This window comes from Monodelphis domestica, chromosome 3 (assembly GCF_027887165.1).
Source record: "Monodelphis domestica isolate mMonDom1 chromosome 3, mMonDom1.pri, whole genome shotgun sequence".
In the NCBI taxonomy this organism is placed as follows: domain Eukaryota; kingdom Metazoa; phylum Chordata; class Mammalia; order Didelphimorphia; family Didelphidae; genus Monodelphis; species Monodelphis domestica.
Window position 1 is genome coordinate 107,571,747 of NC_077229.1, and position 14,353 is coordinate 107,586,099.

The following is a 14,353-nucleotide window of genomic DNA, read 5'->3' on the forward strand; positions in this document are numbered from 1 at the left end:
GTGACACGTTTAGAGTTGGTACCCAACGGTTGTTCCTGTTTCCACGCCCTCAGGCATCCCTCACCTCACCCCCCTGGGCTCCACCTGCCCCTGGCTCTATCCTTGGCCCGTGGGAAGTGTCTGAAAACTCCCCCCTCCTGACGGGTTGGGAACTGGACGAGCCCCTCAATCTGAACGCTGGCACTTTGAAATGGAAGCCTGAGAGGGGAATGCCCACACCAGGGGACCAAGCCCACTGACAACTGCTGGGGGACAAGAGAGACAGAGACCCAGAGATGTACATGTTGCTAATACATATGGTTTGGCTTTTTCCTAAAATGTTCTCCCTACTTTCTTACTGAGTCTTTTTGGAAGAGGATAATATGTAGTCTCAAGAAATGCTGCACTAACGGTAAAATGTCAGATCCCACGAGGGGGTAGGGAAGGAGCTATCTGGGAGTAGGTGTCCATCAAACGACATTTCATAGGTGGCTGCTTCCTGTTCTGGGTGCCAGCACTTGGCACACAAGAGATACTAAGTGCTAGTTGACTGACTAACTGGACTTTGCTTCCCAACTATGACCCAGGTCTCTACCCCCATCCTCAACCAGACAAGTCTATCTTTAAGGATTAAGCGTTTTCCCCTTATATATTTCTCCCTCCAGGGCCATAACTCACTACAAATGTAAGACCAAGAACATTTTAAATTATGCTATGAAAAGCATGAAGAAGAGTCCGTACGAGCGGGATCACTTAGTAAGCATCCTCATTATCACCGAGGTGAGGCTGGCCAGGTAGAGTCCTATTTCTGTTCTGGAGGAAGCAAAGGATTCCAGATGTCTCATTCAGGACCTCCGGCCGGGTGCCTGAGAAGCCAGAGCGTTTCCTTCTCTGGGAGGGTGCGAGGAGCACGTTGTGAGCCAAGGGCAGAAGAACGTTGTGCTACGTTATTTAAAGTAGATACGTTCGGGGCCCCTCGGATGAGTGCTGCAGGCAAAATTGTGATATACAGCCTGGGACACCCTCTGTAGTAAACAGTCATCTCCTTTATTAGATGACTGAGTCACAGATTCTCAGAGTTGGCAAGGACCTCGGAGAGCATCCAGTCAAACTTACACCCAAGCAAAAGTCCCCTTCTCCCTGTCTTTGACAAGTAGTAACTCAGCTTCCCTTGGAAGACCCCCACTGATGGAAAAAACCTACTGGTAACAACTCACTTTATTTTTAAAAAATATCTTATTCAAAGATATTTTATTTCCCCCCAAAAGCAACCTTACCTTCTTTCTTAGAATCAATACTCTATATTGGTTCTAAGGCAGAAGGGTGGTAAGGGCTAGGCAATGGGGGTTAAGTGACTTGCCCAGGGTCACACAGCTGGGAAGTATCTGAGGCCAAATTTGAACCCAGGACCTCCCATCTCTCAGTCCACTGAGCCACCTAGCTGTTCCCCCAGTACTTCTTTGAAAGGTTTTCCCCCCATCATTGAGCCGAAAAATCTTTGTGACTTTGACCAGCTGTTCTTAGTTCTGCCCTTTGAGGTCCTGCAAAATAGATCTAATTTCTCTTCTACCTAGCAGCCCATCAGATATTTAAAAACCATTATCCCATACTTCCTCTAAGTCTTCTCTTCTCCAACTTAAGCATCCCCAGTTAGGCCAGCCCTGGTAGAGCACGGTTTCCAGTCGTCTTACGGATCTAGTTGCCCTCCTCTGGACACACTAGTTTTTGTCAGTGTTTTTCCTAAGAACTGAACACAGTTCCTGGCCAGGCCAAAGGACAGCAGGACTATTTCATTTGCTTGTTCTGGATACTGGACTTCTCTTAATCCATCCTTAGATGTCACTACAGCTGCGGGGGGCATGCCATGTCACACTATTGATTCATGGAATTTGTGGTCCATTCAGGCCTCCATTTTTTCCCAGAGAAGTCATTGTCTAGTCACAGCTCCTTCATCCTGTATTTGTGCAGTTTTTCTTTTTAACTGAAGACTCATGCAAATGTCAAGGAGCTCTTCTTAGTGACTATCAGCCTAACAGAACAATGGAACCAGAGCAAGCAAAGTTAGCTTAAGTCTAAAGGAGGGGAGGGTGTCCTCTGAGAAGCAGAAATAATGAAACTCTTAATGTATACTTTAGAAGTATGCGTTACCCAGAGGACGAGGTTTCATTATTGCTGTCATGCATCCTTATTATTGATATTTGGAGCTTTTTAATCTACAAAGGATTCTCAGGTGAATTTTTGTCATTTGATTCTCCTGTCCTTAGGGGGCAGACAGGGTAAGCACCATGATTCCTTTTTGCATGTAGATAAATGCATGCCCTGGGAAGCTAAGGGACTTGACCAACAATTATAGCTATTCAACCAGTAGACTAAGGATTCAAGGTCAAGTCTTCGGCTCTGCATTCTAGTGCTTGTTAGCCTGGAAAGAAGAGGCTTTCAGAGAGTGACAGATATGTGAAATCTTCCTCACAGCATTCAAAGACTATTTTAAGTCAGGATCACGTTTCCACATGGCTCTAAAATATAGAACTAGGAAGTATGGCTGGAGAGGGACATTCAGGCTTGGTCTGTGGAAGAACTTCCTAACCACTGTTGTTGTTCAGTCATTCAGTCATGTTGGACAATATGTGGCCCCGTGGATCTTAATCGCCAAAACTGTCCATGGGCTTTTTATTGGCAAAAATATTGGAGGTTCCTCTTTTCTTTTTGTTTTTAAACCCTTACTTTCCATCTCTGTATCATTTCTAGGGCAGAAGAATGGTAAGTGCTAGGCAATGGTGGTTATGTATCTTGCCCAGAGTCACATAGCTAGGAAGTATCTGAGTCCATATTTGAACCCAGAACCTCCCATCTCTGGGCCTGGCTCTTAAACCACTGATCGACTTAGTTGCCCCCTGGAATGGTTTTCCATTTCCTTTTCTGATGGATTAAGACAAATAGAGGTTAAGAGATTTACTCAGGGTCATTTGGCTAATAAGTTTGAGGCCAAATTAGAACTCAGCTCTTCCTGATTCCAGATCCAGTGCTCTACCCACTGAGCAACCTAGAAACCTCCTGCTAACCATCAGGGCTGTCCAAAAATAGAATGAACTGCCTCTGGAAATAATGGGCTCCTATTAATAATAATTTACATTTCTGTAGCACTTTTCTGTAGCACAATGTGCTTTCCCCCAAAACAACCCTGGGAGAAAACTTGTCAGCAGTTAAATGATTTGACCTCGGCCAGGCAGGATTTATATACCCATTGTGTTCATTATGTACAAGGCACAGGTGATATAAAGACAAAACAAGACAAGTTTTAAAAATAAAAACAATTCCTTCTTTTAAGCTGATCATGAATTGGATGAGATGGCTTCTGAATTATCTTACAACTCTGACATTTGTGAATCTGTGATCTGATTCTTACCTCTGCCTTTGAGAAAGATTTAACAAAAGATATAAGTAGGCAGGGAAAAGGAAAAAGGAAAGTTGAGGCTCCTTGTGGCCAAAGAGAGTTAAAAGAAAATATCTCAGATTTTACAAATGGGAAAACATCCCCTCTCAGAGAAGGAATGAGGCCTGCTCAAGATTACACAGGTAGGAAATAGCAGAGACAATGATGGGGCCAAAGAAGAGCCTAGGAATGGTAAATGATAGGGGATGGGTAGAGAAGCTCTTGGAAGTCAGACTGAAAGTATATTTTCAGGTTAAATGATTGTCACTGAAACTGATCAACCCCTCTAAACTTAGGAAAATGGCAGAGAGGTGTTGCTCAGATATATTGCTCCATCCCTACATACTGTCTCTCAAGGATCCCTCCCTGAGAACTAAGAGGAAGTTAGTCCAAGACTTTCATTCTCTAAGCTTTGAATTTCTATAGACCTCATTTTCCCAAGAGGCTAAATTTGAGAATAAAAATTGACCCTAGACATGTCACGAAGTGAAACTACAGAAGGATGAATCCCTGACAGGACATTGAGGTCAGTGAACCAAGTTCCATTGAGTTTAGGGCACCATCCCTGCTATGTGAAGAGAAGATGACCAAAAGGATTGTCCCAGTCTTGGTCACACTTACCCTTGGAGCCCAATGAAACAGACAAAAAGGAATGGGAGTCGGTATTTTCATATTCTTGATTCCCTGCTCTGGGCAGGACAAAGCAGGGCATGAGGTTGCTTTTGGAGTACACATGTCCATTCCTATGTCCCTGATGTGGTTGTTAATGGCCAGAGGTCAAGGCTAGCTCTGTATAATGTGAAAACCTCACTCTGAATCCTGTTCAGCTTCTCAACAGTAAAGAGGTCCCATGGTACATGTTTCGAAGTACTATCAGGAACTTTCTAACTTCATTCCTGGGAAGCTCCAACGAAGTGGTACGGATCATGAGTTTGCAGGGATTGGGCAGCGTTCTACTACAACCTGAGAAGGTAAGAAGGGAAAATACCATCAATGGATAATCTCCCTCCAAAAGATATTCCCACCAGTTCAGGATTCAAAGATTAAGGCCATAATTGTTCCTCCTCTCCCTCCTCTCCTTCCCAACATCTTGTTTAAAAAGTAAGCTCACTTTGCCATCCTTCCATACTCTTTCTGGTCACATACTTTATTTCACACCATCAAAAGTTTCTTCCATTTTATCCTATTTTTTCCCTTTTCCCCCTCAATATCCCCCTAACAGAATCACAGATCTAGAAGACACTTCAGAGGTTCAACAAAAGCCTGGACATAAATGCCTCCTACAACTTCAATATCCAAATACTCAAGTGGATTTTTTATTTATTTTTTTATTTTATTTATTTATTTTTTATTTATTTTATTTAATAAATGTAAATGTTCCTCATAATACAAATTGCAATTTATTTATTCCTAACCACCTGTTACCCTTGTTCATAACTTCCAAGAAGTTTGGAACAGGTGATTCATGCTAGAGAACTCCCTTGCTTTCTCCTAACATAACACGATAGTAATGAGCTGCATCCTAGCTACTTTTTGTTCTTGCTGCATGACTATTCAATTTTTTCCCTTTACTTTCTTAGATGATATCCCTTGTTCTAGTTTTTTCTTTGTAGCTCCCTATTTCTTATGTTTTATGGGCTAATCACACCCACATATATAACTTTATTGTCCTATGAGCAATATTAATTTTTAAAATCTTCATAAACTATAATAGTTAAGTGATTCAGTGCCCCCCCAAAAAAACAGTGCTGACAATATTACTGTTAAAAAGATGGACCTTTAAGAAGAATTAAAGGATCTTTGCAATTTTTTCAAAGTAATTTTATTCTCTCGCTTTTAATACTGAGCCTTCTTCATTGTCCACTGTCAGTATGTATTCAAGAAATAGTTACTGATAGTTGAGCTCTATACATTGCTCCTATAACTACTAGTTATGATCCGGATGATAGAAATTATTCATTGACCTTTTTTTCCTGTGTGGATATTTAGACCAAATTTCTTTGAGTGGTAATGTGATATCCCATGGTCCAAGGGAGTCCAAATCATGCCATCTGCACAGAGAGGCATCTATAGGACTTCATCACCTATAGAGAATGACTCAGCTTGAGAAAGATCTCTTTCATTATATTGGCAAACACTCTCATAGGCATGTTATCTTATACTTTGCCTGATATTAATCATCAGATGATCATTGATTAAGGCTGTCTCTCCTTGCTATATATTTCATGGAATCTTATAATTTTGGTATATGCATAAAGGTGCCTTTTTAAGTGGTGTTTTACTCTATTGAGCCAATTATCAATAAACAGTGAGCCAAGTGAGATCTTGAATTCACTAAAAAATGAGGTTGTATTCTACTATTGAATATATCTTGCAGAGGCCTTCCCATTTCCTTGATATGGGGATATTTTCATTAAAAAAATTTATAGAGGTAGGAAACTAAGCATATTGGTTAGTATCTGTCAATTTTTCCTTTTTGATTTCATTAAAGGGAGATTTTTCCATAACTTTAATATCTCCTCCTCCACTTGAATCTATTGCTAAATGTTTTCATAATTGTGACATGGATCTCTGTGTACACTTGATCTAATCCAGTTGCTTTTCCTTTTTGTTCTCTTACTATAATTCCTACACCTATAACTGGGGTTGTGATATTGGATTCCAAATAGGGTGGCCAATTGTCTTTAATGGGGAAAAAATTGTTATAATGAACCACAATTGGTGAGATGACAGAATAGCTGCTTTCTCTAAATCATAGCAACCCCAAAACTTCATAAAAATGAATTATGGGCCAGAATGCCTATGCTAATCCACAGCTACACTAGCAGTGCATTTGTGTAACTTTGACAATTCTCATCTTTTTTCATCTTTGCCAGATTGCTGAGTTTGAGGGTTGTTTTGATTTGCATTTCTCTTATTTTCAGTGATTTCGAGCATTCTTTCATGTAATTGTTAATAGTTGGCAATTCTTTTGACTACTCTTTGTTCATGTCCTTTGGCCACTTGTCTTTTGGGAATGAGTTGAAATTACTTTCAAAGTTACAGTATTTCCAATATTCAAAAACAGTTTTGGGGCTCATATTCTTTTATGTAACCTAAGCTTTCCTAGCTCCAACTGATCTTTATATAATTGTTCTCTAGGTCCCTCCCCATCTAAATCACCTTTTGGATGAATTCTTCTTTGTCAAAATTCCTCTTGTAGTTGGGTACACACACTATTTTGTCATTTCCATCTCCTCTCTTCCAGCTCAAACATCCATAGTTTAATCCATCTCCACAAGACAAGGTTTTCAGAACCTCTCTGTGACACAAACTGCCATTCCTTTACAATGCTGATTTTGCTAATGACCTGACAGATCAAGGAAAAATTGCTGGAGGAGCTGGTGTTTTGGGTGGGGAGTGGGAGTGGTGGGAGTAGGGTCCAGAAGATGGTTGTGGCTTCGTAGGGTATACAGAGCCTCCTGGTAAATCCTTGGAAGAAGTGCCCTAAACTTTTTTTTTTTTAAAGAAACCCTTACCTTCTTAAAATCAGTACTGTTAATTGATACCAAGATAGAAGAGTAGTAAGGGCTAAACAATGGGAGTTCTATGACTTGCCCAGTCACACACTAGGATGTGTCTAAGGCCAAATTTGAACCCAGGACCTTCCATTTCTGAGCCACCCAGCTGCCCCTACCCTGAGCTCTTTCTCTTCTTCACTCTCATTATCTACAGGGAAATCTGCTCCGGAAACAATTGTCAGGATTGATAGTAGAATTGTTGCATCGGGAAGAGGATACCATATTGATACTTATGAATATCATTGGAGAAATTCTGCATCTTCTGACCTTACAGGGTGCCGGCATCAACAGTCTCAGGGTGGCAGAGCAGCTATTTGATCTCTTTGATGATGTAGGTGTCTGCTTTGGGCAAAGGGGGGCTGGGGTAGCCCAGGGCCAGGGTCTAATGGGAGAGGTTTCACTAAATCACACCAGCTTCCTGGAACACTAGGCCTTTTATTTATGGCTGGTCCAGAATAATTCATCTTGGTCCCTGGAGTGTTACTTTGAAGTATTTTTTTTTTCTCTTTTAGACAAAACATTTTGTGGATGCCCTTTTTCTTCACATCATGGTCATAACTGGAGGGAAAAAAGGCACAACAAACTCGCTCTCCCCCATGAATTTTCCCTTGTGGGAAAAATAAAAAGATACATTTGATAAGGTGACATTGTATATAAAGCCTTCTTACCTCTTAGTCCTCTGACTTTCTGCCATTACACAGGAAATCTGCTTTCTATGATCATATCCTGAGGCCTTCGTTGCTTTTCCAATTACTAATATTATTACTAATATATAATTGCAGTTTTAAAGTTTATTATATAGTGCTTTACAGTTTATAAAGTACTTTACATATATTATTACTTAAAATTGACTTTCTTTTAGTGATAATTTACATCGTGTTAGTCATTCTGGATATTGTACTTTGGTTTCTTCTGATTTCCCTCTGTGTCAGTTCATATTAAATTAGCCATGTTTCTCTGAACTTTTCGTATGTTATTTGCTACTGCACAATAATATTTCATTCCATTTATAAACCATAGTTCCTTAGGTATTCTCTAAGCAATGCACACCTATTTTCATTCCAGTTCTCTTTTACCTCAAAGAGAAGCATGAATATATGTTAGTATAAATTAGACCTCTGTTTCTCTATTTTACTTTCTTAGGTTACATACTTAGGAGGGGCATTGCTGGGTCAAAGAATACACACAGTTTAATCATTTTTCTTTCATAATGCCAAACTGATATCTGGTAGATTTGGATCAATTTACAGCCCTACCAACATATATTTGTGTGTCTATTGTTCCTTCAACACGGACTCTTAGAATTTAGAGAGGATACCTATACACCTGTTTATGTACTTGAGTGCGTGACCAAAAACCATTCTTCATTGATAAGGAGTCAAATATATGTTGAAGCATATATATATATACATATATATACATATATATGTATACATATAACATATGCATAGATGAAATAAATTCTTTACCAACTATAGATATAATTTTTTGGCTTATGGTTGACAAAATTATTTTTTCCACTTCATGTTTTTTCTTCTTTGCCTTACCTGAATTGATTTTATTTATGCAAAACCTTTCTTTAATTTGATATTTTGTTATCTTTTTCTTGTTTTCAAAATAGTCAACAAGCATTTATTAAGTACTTGCTACGTTCTATTCACTGCACTGAGCACTGGAAATAACAATGAAAATAAAAATAATCATTGCCCTCTAGGAGCTCTCATTCTACTGGGGCAGACAACATGAGAACAATTATATATGTACAAGAAATAGAGGAAATAGATAGGAATCCTGGAATTGATGGCATTAGTAGCTGTGTGGACTAGAAAAGCCTTCTAAAGAAGGTAGAATTTCAACTAAGACTTAAAGGAAGTCAGAGAAACGTAGTTGGCAGATAAGAAAAGGAGCATCTCAAACACGAGGGACAGCCAATGCAAAGCAAGAATACAGAGAGAGGAGATGGAAGATCATGTGCAAATAAGATGAGCCATATCATAGAGTGCCTGGAGGAGGAGTAAAGGATAAAAAGCCTGGAAAGGCAAAAAGATATTAGGTTATGAAAAGCTTTAAATGTTATATTTCATTCTGGAAGTAATAGGGATCCACTGGACTTTATTGAACAAGGAGTTGACATAGGTAGGGAAGAGGAAGACTGAAGCCTTAGGAAAATCACCATTGAAACCTAGTAGATGATATAGTAGAGGAGGAAGACATGATGTAGGGAGACTGGTTAGAAGTTTATAGCCAATAGCCCAGTGATAAGATCCTGACTTACAGTTGTGGATGTGCAATAGGGCAGAGAGGAACTTATATAAGAGAATTTGTGAATGTTGAAATGACACAATTTGGCAGTGGACCGAATACCCAAGACTGGCTGCCTGGGTGATGGAGGGCAATGATGTCCTCAACAGTAATGGGGAAGTGACTCCTTCATCACTAGTTCATCCCCCAAGTTACTTTTTATGTACTTTGTAGACATTTGGTATTTACTTTTCTGTATTCATGTTGTTTCTTCTACCAAAATTCAAGCCCTTGGAAGGCAATGAGTGTTTATTGGTTGGTTTTTTTGTCTTTGTATTCTCATGTATAATAGTGTCTAGTACATAGCAAGAGTCTAATAAATCTATATTGAATGAAAGAATCTTGCCTATGTGCTAACCAGCACTAGTCTCTTGTGGATTTGGATTAATGCTTGTAGGCATTTTTCTGGGTAAGCAGACGCCATGTATAACTTGAACCTCCAAGCCAGTCTAGTACTGGAAACCTTTCAATTCAATTTGTGTCTAGATACTGTGATTACCATATTAACTGAAAGTTGGGGAGACCACAACATAGAACTAGTAATTTAATTGAAACAGAAAAAGAAACTTAAACAAACATTAGAAATTCTTAACCATTGCCCAAATAAATTGGTTACCAGTCTCCTGTTCCCCAGTAGTTTCTCTTTATACATTTTCCTGTCTGTATCTGGTGAAAACAACTCATTCTAGCAGCCTTCTAACTTTCCTTCCTATCTCCATCTTGCTTGTCTGGTCCATCTTATTCTGACCAGTTCTATGACTAGAAAATTGCTGGCCATCTTTGGGGAGCTACATTTTTCCATCTCCATTTTTTGACTAGATACCTGGTACCTCATGGGTTTCTGATGGTTCCAAGAGCTATTTCAGAACACACTGAAAAGTGTATAATCTCTCTCTTTTTAAAAATGCCCATTACATAGATTACCAATCATATTATCTTTAATTTTAATGGTAGAAAACCCTGTGGAAAAAAGATTCATATATCCTAGACATGGAGAATCTCTGAAGATTTGCTAAATTATATTAATACTGCACACTTCTGGTGAGTAATCTGAGCACAAAAGATCCTGCCCAGAGGAATCTGGGAGACATTATTAAATATTATCAAATGCTGTACAAGAAACTGATGGATTTCAGGGAAAAGATGGTATTTTCTTCAGAATGGAAAGAGATATTTGAGAAGTGAACAGTTTGATAAAGACTAGAATAAGAGGACTTGCACCCCAGATTTTGAAAGAATAGATTCAGAGAAAAGATGATAAGATCCTTTGACAAATTCTTTTTATTTAGTTAATATTTTATTTTCTCCAATACATATCAAAGAAATTTTTAACATTCACTTTTTCACATTTTGAGTTCAAACTTTTTTTTCTCTCTACTCCTTGAGATAGTAAACAATTTTACATAGCTTATACGTGTGCTATTATATAATGCACATTTCCATATTTGTCATGTTGTAGAAGAAGTCATACATCACTAAAAAAGAGTGACAAACAGTGTGCTTCATGTCGAGGCTTTATCAGTTCTTTCTCTGGTTGTTTATTATATTATTATTTTATTCCTTTATTAATATGTTATATTACTGAGAATAGATATTCATAGGTAATCCTCATACAATATTGCTGCTACTATGTACAATGTTCTCCTAGTTCTGGTTCTGTTCTTGACACTTTGCACCATGACTAAAATTTTACAAAGGAAGTTAGGCCAAAAGGAATTAGTAATGAAATACTGAAGACTTTCCCACTAAGAGAAAAAGGAAGAGTTGTCTAAAAGTGGCTATCTGGAAGCAGAGGAATTCACTCACTAATTTAGATTTTTTAAAATCTTTTTTTTTTTAAAGCAACAAGGACAGTTAGATGGCTCAGTGGATTGAGAACTAGGCCTAGAGATGGAAAGTCCTGGATTCAAATCGCGTCTCAGACACTTCCTAGCTGTATGACCCCAGGCAAGGCACTTGCCTAAGCTTTATCACTCTTCTGCCTTGGAACCAATTCACAGTAATGATTCTAAGACTGAAAGTAAGTTAAAAAAAAAGTCATGCAAGAAAGCATGAATAAGTGTCTTGGAATAGGAGGATATCTAATTGTGGAAAGGTGCTGCAAGAATACTGTCAAGAGCACTAAAACTCACAATAAGTCAAGTCTGTTGAAAAGACTTTAGCACACACACAAATATTTTTAGTTATATTAGTGGTTGAGAGAAAGAAAGGAGTATGACAGCTATTTGAAAAGGATGGGATTATGGTAACTGATAATAGAAGTAAGGGATTTATTTTGCATCTGTTTTTTTTATCTGTCAACATCTTTGGACTGGGGAGGAAAAAAATCAAAAGAAAACCAAAAGATCAGTAAAGACTGATCCCTGAGATAAGTAAGTGGAGGATATAGTAAGAAATCTCCTACTGACCATGATAAATTCAATTCTATGGACCATTTCTCAGAATAATGTTTTTAAATGCAAGAAAGTAAAATACACAGGATTAAAAAGGAAACCAATTGTATTGAAAGATAGCTATTAAAAATACTTTAAAAAAACATTAGCAAGTTCATGGATCCCAGGTTAAGGACACCTGATGTTAAGCTGTTGCTTAAAAAGAATTTTGAAGGAAATGAAAGAATCCAAGAAATGGAGGTAAGGTTCCTTCCAGGCATGTGACAGTGCAAAGACCAGAGATGGGAGATAGGGTGTCAGATGTGAGGAGGAGCAAGGACATTAGTTTGGCTGAAGGGTAGAATGTGAGGAAGGGAGTAATAAGTAATAAGCTTAGAAAGATAGGTTAGAACCCAGGTTGTAAAGGGGCATAAGTGCTAAAGGGGAGTTTATATTTGATCCTAAAGGCAAATGGAAACAATCAGAGTTTATTGATTAAAGGAGTGATAGTCAGACATGCTTCAGGAAGCTCACTTTGGCAAATATGTGGAGGATGGATTAGAAAGGGGAGGTCTTGAGGCAGAGAGCAGTAAAGAGGCTATGCTTATTGAATTCAGCTAGGTTGCACAGAGGATAGAGCACCCTGCCTGGAGTCAAGAAGACCTGAGTTCAAATCTAGTTTCGGACACTACCCAGCTGAGGGACCCCAGGCAAGTCACTTCACCTTGTTTGCCTCTGTTTCCTCATCTGTAAAATGAACAGGAAAAGGAAATGTCAAACCACTCTAATATCTTTGCCAAGAAAATCCCAAATGGGCCTAGCAGAATCAGATCTTAAATTGTACTATAAAGCAGTGGTCCCCAAAACAATATGGTACTGCCTACGAGACAGAAGGGAGGATCAGTGGAATGGACTTGGGGCAAGATAGTGCACAATAAACCAGAAGATCCCAACTTTTGGAACAAAAATCTGCTAGTTAACAAAAACTATTGAGAAAATTGGAAAACAGTATGGGAGAGATTAGGTTTACATCAACATCTCACACCCTATACCAAGATAAATTAAGAATGGGTAAATGACTTAACTATAAATAGTGAAATCATAAATAAATTAGGTGAAAATAGATTAGTATACATGTCAGATCTGTGGGAAAGGAAGGAATTTAAGACCAAGCAAGAGATAAAGGACATTGCAAAATATAAAATGAATGACTTTGATTATATCAAATTAAAAAGGTTTTGTACAAACAAAATCAATGCAACCAAAATTAGAAGGATAGCAACAAACAAGTAGAATATTTTTATAACAAAATTCTCTGACAAAGCTTTTCCCCAAATATATAAGGAACTAAGTCAAACATACCAAAGAAAAAATAACATCATTTCCCAATTGACAAATGGTCAAGGAATAAGAATAAGCAGTTTTCACATGATGAAATCAAAACTATCAATAAGCATATGAAAAAGTGTTCTAATTCTTTCCTGATTAGAGAAATGCAAATTAAAACAACTCTGAGGTACCACCTCACACCTAGTAAGTAGACTGGCCAATATGGCAGCAAAGGAAAGTGATAAATGTTGGAGGAGATGTGGCAAAATTGGAACACTAATACACTACTGGTAGAGTTGTGAATTGGTCCAACCATTCTGGAGGCAATTTGGAACTATGCACAAAGGGCCCTAAAAGAATACCTACCCTTTGACCCAGCCATACCACTGCTGGGTTTGTACTCAGATGATAAGGAAAAAGACTTGTACAAAAATATTTATAGCTGCACTTTTTGTGATGTCAAAAAATTGGAAAATGAAGGGGTGTCCATTGACTGGGGAATGGTTGAACAAATTGTGGTATTTGTTAGTGATGGAATACTATTGTGCTCAGAGGAATAACAAACTGGAGGAATTCCATGTGAATTGAAACAACCTCCAGGAATGGATGCCGAATGAATGGAGCAGAACCAGGAGAACATTGTACACAGAGATGGATACACTGTGGAACAATTGAATGTAATTATCTTCTCTATTAGCAGCAATGCAATGATCCAGGACAATCCAGAGGGACTTAGAAAAAACGCTATCCACATCCAGAGAAAGAACTGTGAAAGCAGAAACATAGAAGAAAAACATATGATCAATCATGTAGTTCGATGGAACTATGATTAGGTTTTTGATGTTAAAAGATCACTCTACTGCAAATATGAATATCATAGAAATAGGTTTTGAACAATGATATATGCATTAACCAGTGGAACTGCTTGTCAGCTCTGGGAGGGGGAGAGGACAGGGGATGGAAATCATGAATCATGTAACCATGGAAAAATATTCTAAAGGAAAAAAACTCAAAATGGGGTCATGAAGAGTCAGTCAGACAGACTAGATAACAATCAAATGACTGAACAATAACAAACATTTATTTAATAAATTATAAAAATTTACTCCACATGTGTTATGACCATGACAAAACAAGTCCAATATGTCTATTCTCTCCTTATTTGAAGTTATGCTTTTTTTCTTTTATACCCCAAACAATATGAGATATTTTGCTGCCATATTAGACAGCTACCGCAAGCTCCCATTTTTTCAAGCAAACTTCTTTATAACCATGCCTCCCCCATCTTGTCTTTCTGAAAGTTGTTTCTCAAACAAATTTGTGAATATATATTAATCCCTATTAAATTTCATCTTATTTGATTCAACCTAGTGTTCTAG

General features: G+C 38.2%; 1 protein-coding gene and 1 long non-coding RNA gene across 5 annotated transcripts in view; one reads left to right on the forward strand and one right to left on the reverse strand.

The window, feature by feature from the left end:
• The window catches only part of LOC103099968 (maestro heat-like repeat family member 5), a 108,963-nt gene that overhangs the window by 79,916 nt on the left and 14,694 nt on the right, over positions 1-14,353 (forward strand). For 3 of the 4 annotated variants that reach the window (XM_056820744.1, XM_056820745.1, XM_016431922.2), the window contains 3 exons: positions 645-759; positions 4,240-4,383; positions 7,127-7,303. In XM_056820744.1, coding sequence (XP_056676722.1) covers positions 645-759; positions 4,240-4,383; positions 7,127-7,303 — 436 coding nt within the window. The remainder of the gene's footprint in view (positions 1-644; positions 760-4,239; positions 4,384-7,126; positions 7,304-14,353) is intronic. The other variant, XM_056820743.1, reaches the window with a different exon arrangement.
• Positions 3,276-14,353, reverse strand: part of LOC107651907 (uncharacterized) — a 38,746-nt gene continuing 27,668 nt past the window's right edge. Inside the window, exon 2 of the long non-coding RNA XR_001629226.2 lies at positions 3,276-4,375. This is a non-coding gene — a long non-coding RNA (uncharacterized LOC107651907). The remainder of the gene's footprint in view (positions 4,376-14,353) is intronic.